At 40.9% G+C, this 18,494-nt stretch overlaps 1 protein-coding gene across 2 annotated transcripts in view; it reads left to right on the top strand.

The window, feature by feature from the left end:
* The first annotated feature begins 6,920 nt into the window (after positions 1-6,920).
* galm (galactose mutarotase) overlaps positions 6,921-18,494 on the top strand; it is a 15,362-nt gene continuing 3,788 nt past the window's right edge. The window contains exons 1-6 of one of the 2 annotated variants that reach the window (XM_019882236.1): positions 6,921-7,057; positions 13,720-13,926; positions 14,061-14,215; positions 15,720-15,833; positions 16,972-17,064; positions 17,891-17,972. In XM_019882236.1, the coding sequence (XP_019737795.1) occupies positions 13,746-13,926; positions 14,061-14,215; positions 15,720-15,833; positions 16,972-17,064; positions 17,891-17,972 (625 nt within the window). In that variant the 5' untranslated portion in view covers positions 6,921-7,057; positions 13,720-13,745. Of the gene's footprint in view, positions 7,058-7,886; positions 8,006-13,719; positions 13,927-14,060; positions 14,216-15,719; positions 15,834-16,971; positions 17,065-17,890; positions 17,973-18,494 lie in introns of those variants that run through there. The other variant, XM_019882237.1, reaches the window with a different exon arrangement.

The raw sequence follows: 18,494 nt of genomic DNA, 5'->3' as shown, positions 1-18,494 counted from the left end.
GTTGTTTGAATGGTGATGTACATGATAATTGATGATGATTTCATTCTGATTTAAGTTAGAATGTGCTCAGTGTGACATTTTGAGGCCATCGGCATTCTTTCTAATTTTCAGTCAACTAGACAAAAGGCCTGGAGTACTGTAAAACTTTTATGGTTTCCCATCTGGTGTTAGGGAGGGGCCAGCCAGGCAGCCTCCACAAAGCAACATCCACCAGTATTGAGTGTGCCTGCTGGCTCAAATAGTCCTGCATCTTGTGATGACATTTGTCTTATTCAAATGACATTTTAAAGCAACTGACATCGAAATGAATCAAAACGTGAAGCTATGTTCTTCAACGTAACCTTTTTCTTTCCATGTTGTATTTACACTGACATTTTAAGGGATTGTGGGGTGATGGTCAGGGGGGCCGGCGGATTTCACGCTAATGTCTAATGCTCATCTGGTTGGAGCCTTTTAGTGTATGAGAATCAACGTCAGCATATTTAATTGTCTACTGTTAGGGAGGGGCCAGCCAGGCAGCCTCCTCAGCCAGGGTGCTCTGCACCTCACACCTGAGACTCGTCAGCTCATCACCCACCTGTTGCCTATCTGCTCGTTTGGACTGGTACATATTGACTCACAGACCATTCCTCAGTGCAAGTTCGTACCGTCACCACGCCAGTGGACTTTGTTGCCATTTCCTACAGCTGCTTGTTCCTTGTGTGGACAATTCCTTGTGGACTCCTCGTGCTTCCTCCTGAGTGACTTTGCGAAGACTCTTCGAATAAACTACGCCAAGTGTTGGCTTCAACAATACCTGCCTGTTGTCGTGCTCTTGGGGTCACACCCAAACCCTAACATCTGGGCCTAAAAAAAGGCACGGGTAAGTAACATTACTTGGAAAAAAAACTTTTTCATTCAGAAATTCGGAGCAAATTTTACAAGGAGAGTATTTGAGTACATTTTACTTGCATTGTATTAGTTTTATTTGTTTTTTTAAGTCACTCAAGGGTCGAAGAACAAGCCCACAACCTTCAGATTGGGAGACTGCCACTCTACTCTACTACCTGAGCCATGCCGCTACTTTGTGTTGAGTTTGTATATTATATATTGGTATGAAGCAGAATATTTGTACCTCCAAAAGGAAACCAAGTTTTTGGGGTCCCCATATGGAGACACCCGCAAAAGACTAACAGTAGGAGCAGCATGGCACAGGTGGTAATGTGGCCGTCTCCCTCCTGGAAGGCAATGGGTTCCTTCCTCAAATCTTGAGTGGCGCTGGAGCGTCATTGGGATTGACCCCCTAATCAGAGAAAATACACAATGGCTATAATATTCTTCTCAAAACTGTAAAAAGAACACACAAGGTATCTGCCTTAGCTGTGAATAACTTCAGTCTACTGTAATGAAATTAGACTTAATTTGTAAGTACAGTACTTAAAAGAACTGCACTACGCAGGAGTGAGTAGTCTACACTTGCAAATAACATATTCAACCATCGTAAAATTAATAAGATAAGATAAGATAAGAAAACTTTTGTTTGTTTCAGAATGGAGAAATTCGCAATTTCCAGCAGCAACATTTTGAAAGGAAGAATGTAGAAAACAAAGTACATGCATGCACAGAAATACATTTAAAAGTGAACTGTACACATTACAAAATGAAATATAAAAATATAAAATATAAGCATTTATGTTGCAGAAGATGGCTGTGCTATTTAATGTGGGTGAGTGGGGATGAGTCCAGGTTTTCAGGTGCGTCTCTTCAATAGCTTGACAGCAGTCAGCAGTATACAGCATATTGTAAAATAAATGGGATTGAGGAGAGCTGGTTGAAATGCAAAATATAAATCGTAACCCGCTAATAATTAATTGCAAGGCCTGTTACACTTGACATCCTAAACGGGAGTTGAATAGAGATGAGACATTTGATACTGAGTCTCCGAAGCCCTTGTCAGCCGGATAAGACAGATGACTTGCAACAGTGCCTCATGAGTGCAGATCAAATCTCCCTGATCCCGTGCTGATGACGTATGAGGCTTGATGTACGCCAACGAAACACCAGAAATTATGAAACTGATTCAAATATTTGGTGCTGTGTAAAGCTGTCAACTGCCCAAAGGAGACGCCAAATGTTCTATCACATCCCATACGGACCTCCTAACGAAGTGGAAGTGTCTAGGAGAGGTGGCAGGGGAGTTTCTGACTGGGTTGTTCAACAAGATCTTAGATGGTGAGAAAATGCCTGGGGAATGGAGAAGAAGTGTGCTGGTGCCCATTTTTAAGAACAAGGGAGATGTGCAGAGGAATAAAGTTGATGAGCCACAATGAAACTATGGGAAAGAGTAGTTGAAGCTAGACTAAGAGCAGAAGTGAGCATTTGTGAGCGGCAGTATGATTTCATGCCAAAAAAGAGTATGACAGATGCAGTATTTGCTTTTAGGATGTTAATAGAGAAGTACAGAGAAGGTCAGAGAACTGAATTGTGTCTTTGTAGATGTGGAGAAAGCATATGACAGGGTGCCCAGAGAAGAACTGTGGTATTGTATGAGGAAGTCTGGGGTGACAGAGAAGTACTGTATGTTAGAGCAGTGCAGGACATGTATGATGACTGTAAGACAGCGGTGAGGTGTGCTGTAGGTGTGAGTGAGGAATTCAAGGTGGAGGTGGGACTTCACCAGGGGTTAGCTCTGAGCCCCTTCTTATTCGCTATGGTGATGGACAGGCTGACAGACGAGGTTAGACGGGAATCTCCATGGACTATGATGTTTGCAGATGACATTGGCATCTGTAGTGAGAGCAGGGAACAGGTGGAGGAGAAACTAGAGAGGAATGAAGGTCAGTTGCAGCAAGACAGAGTACATGTGTGTGAATGAGAGGGACGCAAGTACAAGAGTGAGGTTACAGGGAGAGGAGATAAAGAAGGTGGATGATTTTAAGTACTTGGGGTCAACTGTCCAGAGCAATAGAGAGTGTGGAAAAGAGGTGAAGAAGCGTGTACAGGCAGGCTGGAACGGCTGGAGAAAAGTGTCAGGTGTGATGTGTGATAGAAGAGTTTAAGCTAAGATGAAAGGAAAGGTGTATAAAACTGCGGTGAGAGCAGCGATGCTGTTTGGACTGGAGACAATGCCACTGAAGAAAAGACAGGAGGCAGAGCTGGAGGTAGCAGAGAGGAAGATGTTGAGGTTCTCTTTGGGAGTGACCAGGTTGGATAGGATCAGGAATGAGTACATCAGAGGGACAACTCATGTTAGAGGTTTTGGAGAGAAAGTCAGAGAGGCCAGACTGAGATGGTTTGGACATGTCCAGAGGAGAGAGAGTGAATATATTGGGAGAAAGGTGCTGAGTCTTGAACTGCCAGGCAGGAGGTCGAGAGGAAGACCAAAGAGGAGGTTTCTGGATGTAGTGAAAGATGACATGAAGGTAGCTGGTGTGAGAGAAGAGGATACACAAAACAGGGTTAGATGGAGAAACTGATTCGCTGTGGCGATCCCTGAAGGGAAAAGCCGAAAGGAAAAGAAGAAGAAGAAGACAGACCTCCTCAGGCAGGGGTGTAAAACTAATTTTTGTTCCGGGCCACATTTTAGTTACCGTTTCCCTTGGAGGGCCGTTATGACTGAAACCATATAAGGAAGTAAAAAATAAAGGCCTATTCAACTAAGATTAAGTTATTGTAATGAGGAGTTTGGTAACATGAAAATGCTTAGAATATCTCTTTTATTTATTACATATGAATTTTAAATTTTGGTACAGATTTTAGCAAGCATCATGGAATGGGACATGCTTGATTTGTTTTCGTGCGCCATATAAATTGATGTGGTGGGCGAGATCTGCCCCCCCCAAACCTGGAGTTTGGCACCTGTGCCCTTAGGTGACATGGAAGAAAAAAAAAATTTGGTTATCTCGTAATGCTTGCTATGTCACCAGAGAGGATCTATATTCTCGTGTCCTCGCTTGACAGAAAACTGATTTGTTGATTTATGTTGAAATCTTCTCATCTTACTTCATAGCACACTTGTGTCATATCCAAATCATGTTTATTATAGTCCAATGGGTAACTGGACTTGACATTGAACCATACTACTGGTACAGTGTCAAATGTTGCAACACTTACGTATGTACATGATGATCATTAGACAGACACAAGACAAGTGTAAAACTGAATGGATTAGTATTATGTTGGAATACTAATCACTTTGAGGATTGTGCTGGCATGACCCTAGCTGACCAACAGACATCACCAGGGTGGTCAACCTGATAAGGCTTTGACTCTTTTTCTAGATCAATACGGCGAAAGGGGCCGCCAGGTGGTCGACTGGTTTGTGAGTCGGCCTCACGGTGCAGAGGTGTAGGGTTCGATTCCTGTGTGGAGTTTGCATTCCTTTACTTAATTGTCAGCGTGTTTGTGTGTACTTGAATCAAGACATGAACTGCTAATTTGGAAAGTCGGCCTTACAGTGCAGAGGTGCAGGGTTCGATTCTGGCTCCGGCCTTCCTGTGTGGAGTTGGCATGTTCTACCCGTGCCTGTGTGGGTGTGAGCGCGGATGGTTGTTTGTCTCTGTGTGCACTGCGATTGACTCGCAACCGGTTCAGGGTGTCCCCCACCTACTGCCCGAAGTCAGCTGGGAGAGGCTCCAGCACTCCCCGCGACCCTTGTGAGGATAAGGGGATCAGAGAATGGATGGATGGATGTTTAGACAATGCGTTTACATACACTTGAGTAATGCGATAATCAGAAAAACCTGGTTTACATGATTTGGTCAATAGTTTGATTTGTTCCCAAATACATGACGTAAAAACCGGCACATTGATTGCGCTATGAAAATTAAATGAAATGTTACGAGACAAAGTTGTTTTATATGCAATGACTATGCCGACATTAGCAGACGTGTGCACATTGCAGCATGACGTCTTTGATCCACTGGTGAAAAGGACACTTAGATTCGCTCCTCTTTCATCTATAACTGCTTCAGACAACAAAGTGTATGCAGGAAAGTGGTTAAGATTGCACAATTGTCTGTGTCTCATGTGTTGTTTTGTATTATTTTGTCATTTTTTTGTTAACTTTTCTTTTGATAGCGGCGCGGACACCCGCAGCGGCTCCTCTTGTTTTATGTTGAGAGGGAAGAAATTTCATCTTTGCTGTATGTTCCATGTTACACATACAGTACATTTGACAATACAGTTTTATCCAATCCAATCCAATCCAACATGCTAACATAATTAATTTAGAATGTCCTATGGTTCAAAATATATTTAATTGTCGAATCCTTGGATATTTTGTCTTGTATTTCTGAATGCAGGATCAATGCTTCAATATGTTCAAGGAGGAACTCAAGGCCGAGTGAAAGTTTCAGATGATTAACCATCCACCATCAGGAGCAAAGATCAGCCATCAACCTTTGATTCTCTCCTCTTTCATTTAGAACTGCTTCAAACAACAAAGTGTATGCAGGAAAAAATGGTAAAGACTGCTTCACTGTGAATGTTTTATTTTATGTGTTGTGTTATATTATTTTGTTATTCTATGATAACGGTTTTGTAAAGTGCTGTGTTACAGCTGCAGCTGTTGTGAAAGCGTTTATGCGCAGGGCACCAAAATTACGAGCACCGGCATGGTTACTACCATCAAATATTAAATGTTATTCACTTTGAGTTTATACAATGATGTCGGGCGGCCCGGTAGTCCAGTGGTTAGCACGTCGACTTCGCAGTGCAGAGGTACCAGGTTCAATTCCAGCTCCAGCCTCCCTGTGTGGAGTTTGCATGTTCTCCCTGGTTGCCTGCGTGGGTTTTCTCCAGGTACTCCGGTTTCCTCCCACGTTCCAAAAACATGCATGGCAGGCTGATTGAACACGCTAAATTGTCCCTAGGTGTGAGTGTGAGGCGCATGGTTGTTCGTCTCTGTGTGCCCTGCGATTGGCTGGCAACCGGTTCAGGGTGTCCCCCGCCTACTGCCCAAAGACGGCTGGGATAGGCTCCAGCACCCCCGTGACCCTAGTGAGGATTAAGCGGTTCGGAAGATGACAATAATGTCGGTCCCAATACATTTGCTCACTTGAAACGTGCTCTGTCTTGAGTTGTTTAATACAACTAGATGTGAATATTATGACAAAAAAGCTGGACTTCTGAACTTCTGTCTCATATTATTTTGATCTGAAACCCAAATGCAGTATACTGTACAAGAAAGACAAAGGAATTGATCTTGTCGTTCCAATAACTTTGGTTGGAACTGTACAGTATCCTATTCTGTACGGTCGAGTCGACGACACGCCGTGGTACTGCGCCCTGCAACTCCACTCTGGCACGTGCTGTGGAACAAGGAATCGCGAGAAGGCGCAACAAAAAAATCGGCCAGAGGATGGCGGCGATACTGTACGCGGTAGTGTCTTGCCTGGCAGCATTTAGTAGAAAAAGATAGCTCGTGTTGACAACACGGACGTATATATATGAGGGACGCACACTTGGACTCTCGCTGCTGAAGCCATAGAGCAGCCATTTTGCGTTGCCCCCTTGAGACCGAAAACTTCAGTTATATTTTTCGTTCGTCGTTTGAGGGGCTCGCACTTCAATCTTTCATCAACTATGTTTTCACCAACCATTCAGCAAAGGTTAGTTTTGCATATAATCGAATATATGTTTTCTAAAGGACTATGCTTTCATTTCCTTAAAGGGTCTGACAAATATTGCATGCAAATGTTTGGGTAGCACTCGGGGAAAAAAACACCCAAAAGTGGGAATTAATAACTGCATTTTTAACTATGAAATATGAATATACTTAATGATACACTCGTACGCTTCGTATTTTGGTATTTTCACCGCGGAGACAGAAAACGTCGCGGAGAAACCGATGCACTGTCTTCAAGTCAAGCCAAGATGGCCCCCGGTGGCTTCACTTCACGATACGGCTAGTAGGTGGTAGTAGTGAGTCCATCATATAAATATATCCGGGGGTTGTCAACGATTCTTGTTCGAAAACTTCCTTACAGACCGTAGTGGAAGAGTAACAAAAAGTCATGTCCTAAACTACAAGAACGAAGAAAGTGAGTTGTGTCTTGACCGGGGTTCCAATTTTAAGGTGAGACTAAAGGGAAAGTGGTTTCCTCTGCCAGTTTAACCGGTTTTTTTGACATGATATAACCTATCGATTCGTCCATCTGTCAAGCAGTTGATTGAAAATCCTGTCTATGGAGCAAAGACTCTAATTTTACATTAAATGCCAAGACCACAAAACGAACATTTAATAAAAAGTATGATTATACAGGAACGGCTCCAGGATTTTTTCGCTCGCTGGACTATAGAGGGGCTTGCCCGATCTGAACACAGCAGCGGGGCTGAGAAAACGATTTATGTTTTATAATATCACAAATTGACCGACCCAGTGTGAAATCTGGAACTGTTTAATTGAACACAAAGCTGATGTGGTCAAAGTGGTGGCTTGTTTCTGCTGTTTTAATGGCAACATATGTTAAACCTGTCATCTGATGGAAGGATGTCTCTCGCATAAGCTCCGGTTATCCTTATTAACTAAATAATTATTAACTAACTAAATTCGGGGACGGAATGGCTCAGTGATAGAGTGGTCCCTCAACCCAGAGGTTGAGGGTTCGATCCCCTGGCCATTGCGACAATTGTCAGTGTCTTTGCGCAAGATACCCACTTGCTCCTCATGCTACGTCATCAATAAGTAAATGAGGTAATACTGTAGTGTGACGCGCTTTGAGTACCGAAGGTAGAAAAGCTCTCAAAGCGAATACCCATTTTGGACAAACAACGTGAAATTTGAGTGTGTGGCCTTCGGAATCCCTCGTGTTTGGGTGCGCACAATGCAGGCGTCTCCTCGACTCTAAAAAACATATTTATTATTCATATTGAAGCTTGGAGTAATTTTTTTCAAGAGTGCGCGTAGAGCTGACTGGGTTCAATTTACTTGAATGAGAGCCGCTGTCTCCGGATTCAGCCGGCCTGATGGTCGTGGCCCCTCCTCGTGGGAAGGGGCTCCAGGCAGCCGCGGGAGCGCTTGGACGTAAGAATGTGATGACAAATGTGCCGTGCCTTTTCTTTTTTAACTGTGCTTTTACCCTCTCTCCTGTATAGCACAATCGTGGGAACTTAATCAACAATGGATACACTCACTACAAGTTGACAAGTTCTCGCGACTTTTTACTGGACAGTCTAAAACGATTAATGTCAGTGTTGGGCATTCTTTCCCTGAGACGGAAGGTGCGGACGGACGCCCATTTTGGGGGAGTTTTTTTTTTTTTTTAAGGACAGAATTAGGGTTTCGTCTGTCCCTTTCATCCTTCCAAACCGAGTTAAGTATGTGGTTTCAGGAGTCAAAATAACAAGGCCAGAGTTCAGCCAAACACTGTATTTTCTTAACAGGGTTTTAACAGCACAACACCAGTTCGTACGGCTCACTTAGTCACCTTTACAGAACCTTCCGTTTTCATCTCAACAATATTTTTATAGCAACACTGCCCCCCAGTGTACAGTCAGAGAATAAAACAAAGTACCTTCGGACACCCATTTCACCAGAGAGCTGGCTGGTGTGTGCGTATATACGTGTGTGTGTGTGTCTGTGTGTATGTGTGTGCGCGCGCTTGTGTGTCTCGGTGCCCGCCCACCAAGATTTTTATGCACCCCAATTTGAAGCACGGATTTCTCAAAGTAAAGTTGTTATTTATATTATTTTATCATAGCAGTGATGTTTGTATTGTGAAATACTAATGTTGAGTTGCTTATCACAAAAGAAAACATAATAGAAAGGGTTCTGTCAGTCGTCATCTGTACATGTGGGTAAAAAACAAAAAACAAAAAAAACAAACAAAAAAAGGACGTTTCGCTTCTCTCACAGAGGCTTCGTCAGCGGTAGACAACCCTGAAGTCTCCGTGAAGACTCCGGGAAATTGCTCCTCGCTAAAAAGCTGAGCGTGGCCTATTTGAGGACTGGGTGGGGATGGTTAGTCACGCCCCTATGGTGAAGAGGCCCATTGATTTCTAAATTCCCTATCGTTGGGTCTTGATTAGGCCTATTGTTTGGGCTAGGGCTGAATAGCTACTTTCAGTTAGCCTGATCAGCATGTCTATGTCCCTTACTGGTCAACAAGTTATTGTAAATAGGAGACAGGTTAAATCGGATACCTCCTTCACGGTTCAGAGAGGGTGAAAATTTTTTAACAAAAATCGCTTCCTTTACTCCCCTTTCAAACCATCTCTTTTCTGTTCCTAGGATTTTTACTTGTTCATCTTCAATTGTGTGGTTTGTTTCTTTTAAGTGTGCGTATACTGCACTTTTGAGAGAAGTGAAACGTCCATTTTTGGGGTTTTTTTTGTTTGTTTTTTGTTTTTTACCCACAGGTACAGATGACGATTGACAGAACCCTTCCTACGATGGAACTTTCCTGTACGACTGAGAGCCTCCACAAGCAAAAGAAAACATAAAGAAACATTGATGTCATTTTTGTTTGATTGATGGACAGTATTATCTTCAACAGCCAATCACGGTGTTATTGAAAATAAGCTTCGGTACGCAGGCGATGTACGCGATGAATTCGTCAATGCTTGCATGCTAGAGTCCTGCATATTTTTCAAAGTGTGGCATTCTGTAATGTGGCAAGACGTCATGTGTTTTGTAATTTATGGACGACGCGTTTCTCTCGTGAAGTGACATCATCTTTGTAGTGAACGCCTCTATGAAGAGGAAAACACCCTAAAATCTCTTTACACTTGGGCAATCATTCTAATATTTGATTGGTTGATGTTAGCATCAGTTAATATGTCAACATAAGTTTTGGTGACCACTGATCACAATGTTGACACATTTGGCGACGTTTAGATTCCTATTTTACAGGTTTAGACTGTCATGTTGCGTCACTGTACACTGTGCCGTGTACTGCAAGTGAGGAAGGACATATTACATTAGTGTCGGCAACAAAAGAGGCATTTGAACTGTTAATTTCATGGGAGCCATAAAGTCTTTGGAAATCTAAATTGAATAAAAATATTATTTTCCTTTTTCTTGTCAATTCTGTAGCAGACGATTGTTGAACCGGGTCAAAGCGATATATCCGCCATATGTATGTGGCTTTAATATCAACCATAAATTCGGCAAATAACATTGTAAAACTGAGCTTGGATAATATCATTCGATTAAAAACAATTCCGTATTAATCCAGTGAGTCTTTGTTTGATGATACATCTCCAAGGAGGAAGCATATTCACAATTTGCCATATCCAATACGGCTACGGTGTTGACGTACTCAAGACGGCGTCTGTATATGTAATGTAAATTTTGTCTACGATAATACTTGCTTGCGGTTGTCGCAAAAGGCGCATTCAAGATGGGATCAGTAGTGCTAGGGGAATATGCAGAGCAAAGTAAGTGCTGTATGTAGGGTATAAATTGCCCCCGCCCCATGCATTTCATGTGGCCCCCTGGTGACGGGTAATGCTCTATCGTTAGCCTCTCTCCCACAGCGTCAGCACTGATGCTTTTTTAAAGAGGGAAGTGCGGGGCGACTGGGACAGAAGCGCTTTAAAAGGACGGGGACGGAAGACGATTGAACAGTGGCGATTGCGCTCGGACTGCAAGGGAAGCTCAGCTTCCCCTAAAATGTCAAAGAATAAGTGATCAAATATATGAATGTAAATTTCATTGTGTGTACATGTCATTGACTAAATTTGCGTGACAACGTGCTCAACTTTTGTTCCGAATCAGCTTCTTGTTACTGGTTACGACGCGACTCCCTTCTCATTCATTCCCGCAGCTTCGCTGTGCTTTAAACGGTGGACGCAGAGCGTCCGCTGAGAGTCTACTGCCCAGACGCCGAGCGTCCCGAGAGTTCAGGGTAGGTTGTCCCAATGCGTTGAACGGAGACGAGTCATTGGATACAAACTGGTTTTTGTCCCGCCCACGGACGCTCGGCGTCTCTGGGACTGGATGGCAGTGGGCGGGTACCGGACGCTCAGTTTTTCTGCATCAGATTGGATGATCTGTCTGAGCCTGTGTTCCAGTTTGCTTGACATCGAAATGAGCCAATCACCGATCTTTTAGTGGAGGCATCCGTGGGAGTACTTTCAATTCTCATTCTGTTCTAAATTGAAGTGGAGACGACTTCTAATCCTTTTAGCGACACTCTCTTTGTTGAAAACGATAAGCGACGAATTAATCTTTTATTACTGGTGGGTTTTATTGTAGTTGCTGTAGTTGTAGGACACTAGTTACTTTCCTGGAAAAGACGCCTTGTTGGTATGACAGGGTTACAGATAATTTTCTTGAAAAGGAACGGACAGTAGAATTCGCGTTTATATAAACGGACACATTTTATGATGCCAAAATTGAGCTTCCCCTCCTTGACAGACCAGCATCCGCCACTGCGATTGAACGATGACGGAAGGGTACCCAGGTCGTGGACGGAGGGTGGATCATTAAAATAGGGTAAAAAAAAGAATGTTTGAAAAACCATGACCAATCGCCACCAAAATTCACACGCACATCTCCACCTATGCCCACCTCAACCTCTGAAAATAGCGAAGCAATCACCACAATATGTTGGATTTTAAACTTTTTACTCCCCATAGTTATTTACTGTAGAGAAAAAGCTGAGTGTGGCTTATTGTTGGAAAACTGCAACCAATCGCCATCAAAGTTCATGTGCATATTTCTATTTATGCCCAAATCAATCGCGAAAAATATCAAAACAATCACTTCAATATTTTAGAGTTTATGAACATGAAGCATTTTGCATGTTAAGTGACATTAAGCTTCAGTGTCCTACGCCTATGAAGAGGAAGACAGTAATGTCCATAAAATCTCAAATATTGGTGTGATTGTTTGATATTTTCAGATATTAACGTGGGCATGGGTGGGGATGTGCACATGAATTTTGGTAGCGATTGGTTTTCTTCCATTAAGAGACATTAAGCCTTTTCTCTATACTGTAGTGAAAATGTATGAAGAGGAAATAGGTTAATGCCCATAAAATGCAAAATACAGTGGCGATTGAGTTGATATTTTCACAGGTTGAGGTGGGCATAAGTAGAGATGTGCATGTGAATGCTGATCGTGATTGGTCATCGTTTTTAGACATTAAGCCACATTTAGTTTCTTTTCATTAAGTGTTTTATACTTTCCCACTCTTTACTGAATTTTCAACATCATAGGATTTATAGCAATTAATTTGCTCTAAGGTCTTTAAACACTCTTTAAAAACAATACAAAGACATTTAAACACAAAAGGAATGGTGAGCACCAAAATAAGTTGCAAAGTTTTGTTATGTGGTCTGTTGTATTATTGTTATTTCATGTAAAACTTTCTATAAAGCGCCTTGTTACAGCTGCAGCTGTAGTGAAAGCACAACATAATAAAGTTGTATTGTATTGTATTACATTGCACTGTGTCATTACTGTTATAACATTCATGCTTGTCGGAATACAAACGGTCACAGCTCGTGATGAGTGATATTTTTCACCTCTTTTTATTTGCTTATCGTGGTAGTTTATGGGTAAATATAGCATCTGGAAAAATTTGCTATCTTAATGGGCCTCCCAATAAATTATGTAAACACTACAATACTGACTAAAATGATTTTTTTGTTATGAACCCAGTCAACTTTTATACCACCAGGCAAGTTTTCCGGGGGAAACTTATTATATCTGCCATGACATATTTATTATGTCATGCTATTAACTGCTCTGCCCCTTGACAAATGATAGCTATCAAAGCGTAGTAAAATACTTCAAAGCTTAGTGTGACTTGACTCAAGAAACATTCTCGCTGACCTCAATGTAATGTAAGTTTACTCTGTTATGTTTTTCTGGAGTGTTTTGACAACTACTACCGGTACTTAGAATTGTGTGAGTAAGGGGGCGAATGAGTGAGATTCCTGAATCTGTCATTGTAGTGTCAAATTAGGGATTCCTGGTGTGTCGTTGATATGGACCAATATCGACTGTCGCTGGGGGCCCCTCTTTGAGCCACCAGCCAAGAACAACTCATGAGAAGCTCTCTGCAGGGGATTCCCCAAGTGTCGTTGCAGTGCCTTTGTTTTATTTGCTTGAATAATGTTTCCTGTCTCTCAGGGTCCGAACCGATTGCCTGGGTTTCCAGCCATATTGCGACAGCTTTGATCACTGAGCATAATGTTGTTTGTGCCAATGCATCTGTGTTGTGAGCACATACAGTATTTCAGATCGTTTTGAGACTTTATATCAAACACAATCAGGGACTTCACTCAAATATAAGGGCATATAAATAATAATAACAATTAGGGTTGCTTGGGGAGGAAAATTCCATGTACATTTCCAATGGTATTTTCGGCTGTGATATGTCATAAGCTATCCATGCAATGGGGTTAAAAAGTATGTCGCTTCAACAGATTTATTTGCAAGTAGAACATTCAGTGATGAAGATTTTATCGAACAACCAAAACATGAATGTTGAGTTACAGTATATACTACCCATCCCTCAGCGCAACCCAGTTGACAAATAATGCACACCTCATCAAAAAAATACCAACAAAGTCCCATTCAAAATGAAAATGGGAACAGCCCCTCTCCAATCTCCATAAAGTCCTACTAATTTTGCAAATAAAAAAAGCATGATCAATTTCTGCCTTATTCCAGTTAAAGGTTCGAACTTTCATATAATTTTGCAACCCTAACAGTAACAGTTATTCTAAATATTTTTCATGGGGTAATTATATTCCAATAAAAACATGTATTTTCCATGTTTGCAGACGCAGCCACATCTTGTGTGAATAAGATGACGCAAGTCAGAAGTCAGCCATGGGGGCAGTTGCCCAGCAAGGTGGATCTGTGGACGCTCCAGTCCTCTCAAGTGAAAGTGGAGCTCCTCACACTGGGGGCGATCATTAGGTCTGTTTGTAGTAAGGGCAGAGACGGTCAGATGGAGGATGTTGTCTTGGGTTATGATGACCTGGAAGGTAAGCGGTCGGGCTATATAAGTGAGACATATTGTGTGGTTAGGGTTAGTGCATGACTGCTTTAAAATGTGTTCAAGCATGGAAGACAAACTGGATTGTATGACTTAAAAAACACACCTGTCTGCTGTTGCCAGGTTACGTGTCAGACAAGCGGTGCTTTGGAGCTGTGGTCGGCCGTGTCGCCAACAGGATTGCTCAAGGACGTTTTGTAGTCGAGGGAAAAACATACCAATTAGATATCAACAATGGACCTCATGCTCTGCATGGAGGCCTCCGTGGCTTCAATAAGGTAAGACAAAATAGAAACTACATAACTCACTCCATCAGACTTAATCAGTAATCAGATGTGCTCGGTTAAAAGACGGTTTTCTTTATTTCTATTTGTTCATTCAATTTACTTCTACCTTCTGTCCCCATGCTGTACAAAGAATTCTAAGTAACTTGAACACTAATTTTGAGATGAAGAAAAAAAAATCTAAATAAAAATGGAAGCTCTACTCAGGTCGGATCTCTATCAATTGAATCTTTTTCTTTTATTCCACATTTCCTATCTATCTAATATTTGTGAGATCAGTTATGAATTATACTCTATCTAGCTAGCTAGCTAGCTATTTATAAAATATTTTAGTATTTGGAAAATGTTATAGAATATTCATGTATTCAATTAAAATATAGTTTTGCTTCGATAAAGAACAATTTTGTTTACATAAGAACATAAGACATTTTCATTAATAATGAACAGGCATTTGGTTTCTTTTCTTTTTTTAATTAACGTTTTTATTTTTTCAAATTAACATTGTACGTAGTAGCAAACATTATTCTCTTATCTAGAAACATTTCCAGTAAAACAAACACTAATTAAAAATAAAATAACATAAAATATGAAAACATAAAAAATACAAATAAATGAAACGCAATTGAAACTTGGCAACTGTTGTATAAAAGTAAGGCATTCCAAAAATATCATTAAAAAAATCCATAAACAGCCTTTGTGTTGTGCAAAAAATTTCAGCAGCACTTCGCAATTCAAGCAGAACAGGGATTTTGTTTTGTGGCATCTAGCAAGCAAAAGCGTTTGAGCAGGATCTTGGAACATTTGAAAATTAACATGAACAAAATGCTCAGTACATATTTTCTGTTATTTCGTAAGCCCCCCAATAAAATGGTATCCAGGTATGTGCGCTTCAACTTGTTTTCCCGGGGAGACAATTAAAACCTCTGTGGCCACGGTGTCAGTATGTGTCTCATTAGAGCTCAGATGACAGATGAAAAGAGTGTAAAGGTGCTGTAAAGGTTCTGAATATTTTGCTGAATGATTTGCTCCTGATATTTAACATTTACAATGCCTCTTTAAAGGGGACTTATTGATAAGGAACTCATGTTTTTGTGGTCAATGTTATGTGTTTTGTATATAGCAAAGGCAGGTTTATTGTTTTTATGCTTATTTTTGAAACTTATGTCTTGTTGATAAAGTTGTTGCAGATTAGATTTCCTTCAATAACACAAAATCACGCCATTGTTTCTTCATCACAAAATAGTTACCAGTTTCTACAGTGGACAGCTTATCAGGTTATCAGGCTGCAGGGTCCATGAAAGGGTTAAAAAAAGTAGTTGTTTTTTTTTTTTTTAGAGCTTGTGCCCCAAGTGAGGAGGCACAAGCAACTTGGTGGGCGGGCTCCGACCCCTATGTGACTTTTATGCACTGGCATTGCTTTGTTTTGTGAATTTTTCTTTTCCGTACTTGCTCAAACCTTGCTCAGTTGTGATCATCTATCGTATGGTTCTCTGTTTAGGCAATTTGGATTGCTACAGCAGTGAAAGATGGTGTGAAATTGTGTCTTACCAGCCCAGATGGAGACCAGGGCTACCCTGGAACGTTGCTGGTCTCTGTTACCTACACACTGCAGGTAAACAACTAGACAGTGGTACGCCACAGTATCACGACAAACTGCTCTGCTCCAAAATTGAACACTTACCAGATTAAACTACAAACTGCTTCAATTTGCAAGTAGTGGTGGGAATATCTTGCTAACTGGCGGTTTGGTATGCCTGCAATTTCATTTCTAAGTAAACTGATCAACATTTATGTGCAAAGAAAGGTCCAGCGATTGAAGCACATTTTGATGTCGCTGAATCCAAAAATGACAAACTCGTGTGTTTCTAAAGTGGCTCTAGTTTAGATAATTCATATTTTTGTCTTAAAAAAAGTGCTAATTATACGCAAGTTATGACATTGGTATTTTCTTTCAGCTGCAACTTTGATGACATACTTTTCCTTTAAGCATGCTCTTACATTATTCTTTCATTTTGGATGAAATATCATGGAAGATGGCAATCGTTATCGCAGCGACCCTTTCATATGCAAAATATGCATATTATGCAAATATGTGAAAATCAAGGAAAAATTGAGAAAATTATATTTGTTTCATGTTGTCTTTCATGTGTGATTATGTTCTTCAACTTGAATTATATAGATCAGGCATGTCCATCTCCGGTCCTCGCGGGCCGATGTCTTGCCTGTTTTCCATCCATGTCTGCGCGCACACACACACACACACACACACACACACACACACACACACACACACACACACACACACACACACACACACACACACACACACACACACACACAAAGATTCCATTTTATACCTCAATCAAATTGTTCATGCAATAGTTCACAATAAAGGTGGCAGTGGTGGGGAGGTGACAACTTAAAAAAAAACTGGCATTTCAAATGTGTGTGTGTGTGTGTGTGTGTGTGCGTGTGTGTGTGTGTGTGTGTGTGTGCGTGTGTGTGTGTGTGTGTGTGTGTGCGTGTGTGTGTGTGTGTGTGTGTGTGCGTGTGTGTGTGTGTGTGTGTGTGTGTAGACTTCTAAAATCAAATGATTTTTTTTTTTTTAATCAATGCTGACCCGACTAGGATTTCAGGCCAACAAGAGGGTAAATGTATTCGTTGAGTTTAAAACCACAATTTTCAATACTTAAACTGATTTGTGTCCCTAAATGTTGAATAATTTTTCACTATTTTTGTATTCTGTACAGGGGGAAACACTAACTGCAGAGTATCAAGCCCAGTCTTCTAAAACAACGCCAATCAATCTCACCAACCACTCCTATTTCAACCTTGCTGGAAAGGTAAAAAAACATGTTAGAGGACCTATTTTAAATCTAAAAACTGATTGTTACAAATAATTCCGCAAACGAGCTGAAAAGAGTTCATTGATAATTAATTGACTTGTATGTTCGACAATAAGTAAATTGCAGATGCTCTAGTGACGTAGTGCTCAAGCATTCCTAGTGGAAGCTAGCGGACAAGACAGACATCAGCCAAAAGCTAACAATTTGACGCTAACCCCGACCCCCGCCAGCCATAATAGATTCATATCAGCAGCAAGGAACAATACAATACAATACATATTTAATTATATAGTATAGACTTTTCAGTAGCAGTAAATAGATGCTAATTCTTGAAGTCTAATTTGTTTTCCAGTGTTTAAAGAGTGTTGTTTTGTTAAACTAGGTTTCAATACTTGTGGAACAAAAATATAACCACATGAAAACTTAAAGCGCAGTTTCATTGTACTGATTGTTGAAAGTTAGTCATCTACGCCGCGAGAGTGGCTGCCTTTCCAGCAGCTCCTATATTTTGTTGTTCTACTTCTTCCTTTCATAACTTTGCTGCTGTGAATTGGTGCTGTGAATTGGGAATTTCTCCATTGCGAGACTAATAAAGGTTTTCTTATCTTATTCCTCTCTTTTGTCCATGCTGTAGTGGGAGTAAAAAAAAGATGAGGACCAAACCATTGCAGGGTTTCCAATGAAATTCTGCGTTGCTGGATATAACCAGATTAATCATCTTAATACTTGGATGGAAAGCATTTGCAATGGCAGCCTGAACTTTGGAGCCCATGGACTTCACCAAATTGTGAATTTTCAAGTTATATTTTGTGTGTTTGTGCAGGCTGCAGATAATATCTACGACCATGAAGTGTCCATCATTGCTCATTCTTACTTGCCAGTGGATGGCACATCTATTCCCACAGGTAAAACCATTTAATAGTTGTCTGTAAAATGCAACCCAAAATTTCTTGCAGATTATAGCAGATAAGAAAATGATCACGCTCAATAGTTACTTGTAGTTGATCTAAACTTTATTTTGCTTGACTCAGACCGCGAGTTACACCCTGGATGAGCAAGGCTCAACAAATAAATTGAGTATAAAACAGGGATGGGCAACTGGCAGCGGCTCTTCATGGCCCCTCAATTAGTTAACACCAAAACAAAGGACAATTATAAACTCTACCTCATCTGCATCTGCAGAGTCGCCATTCCCAGACTTTTTTTAATTTTAATTTGAAAATGGGGGCAACCCTCCATTTTCATGGTAATTGCATATTCAAGGTTTCTCCCCATTTTTAAAGATTTTTTTGGTCTTAAAATCACTCCCTAATAGCAGGGGTTCACTGTATTATTTTGAAGCGTAATATCTCTATTCACCACTAGATGGCAGACATCGTTTAGCTGCGCTTACACTTGGTCAAACAGTAAACCTATATATATATATA

The sequence above is a fragment of the Hippocampus comes genome, unplaced genomic scaffold (assembly GCF_001891065.2).
Source record: "Hippocampus comes isolate QL1 unplaced genomic scaffold, H_comes_QL1_v1.1 scaffold36, whole genome shotgun sequence".
Taxonomy (NCBI): domain Eukaryota; kingdom Metazoa; phylum Chordata; class Actinopteri; order Syngnathiformes; family Syngnathidae; genus Hippocampus; species Hippocampus comes.
This window is presented reverse-complemented; position numbering and strand designations above follow the sequence as displayed.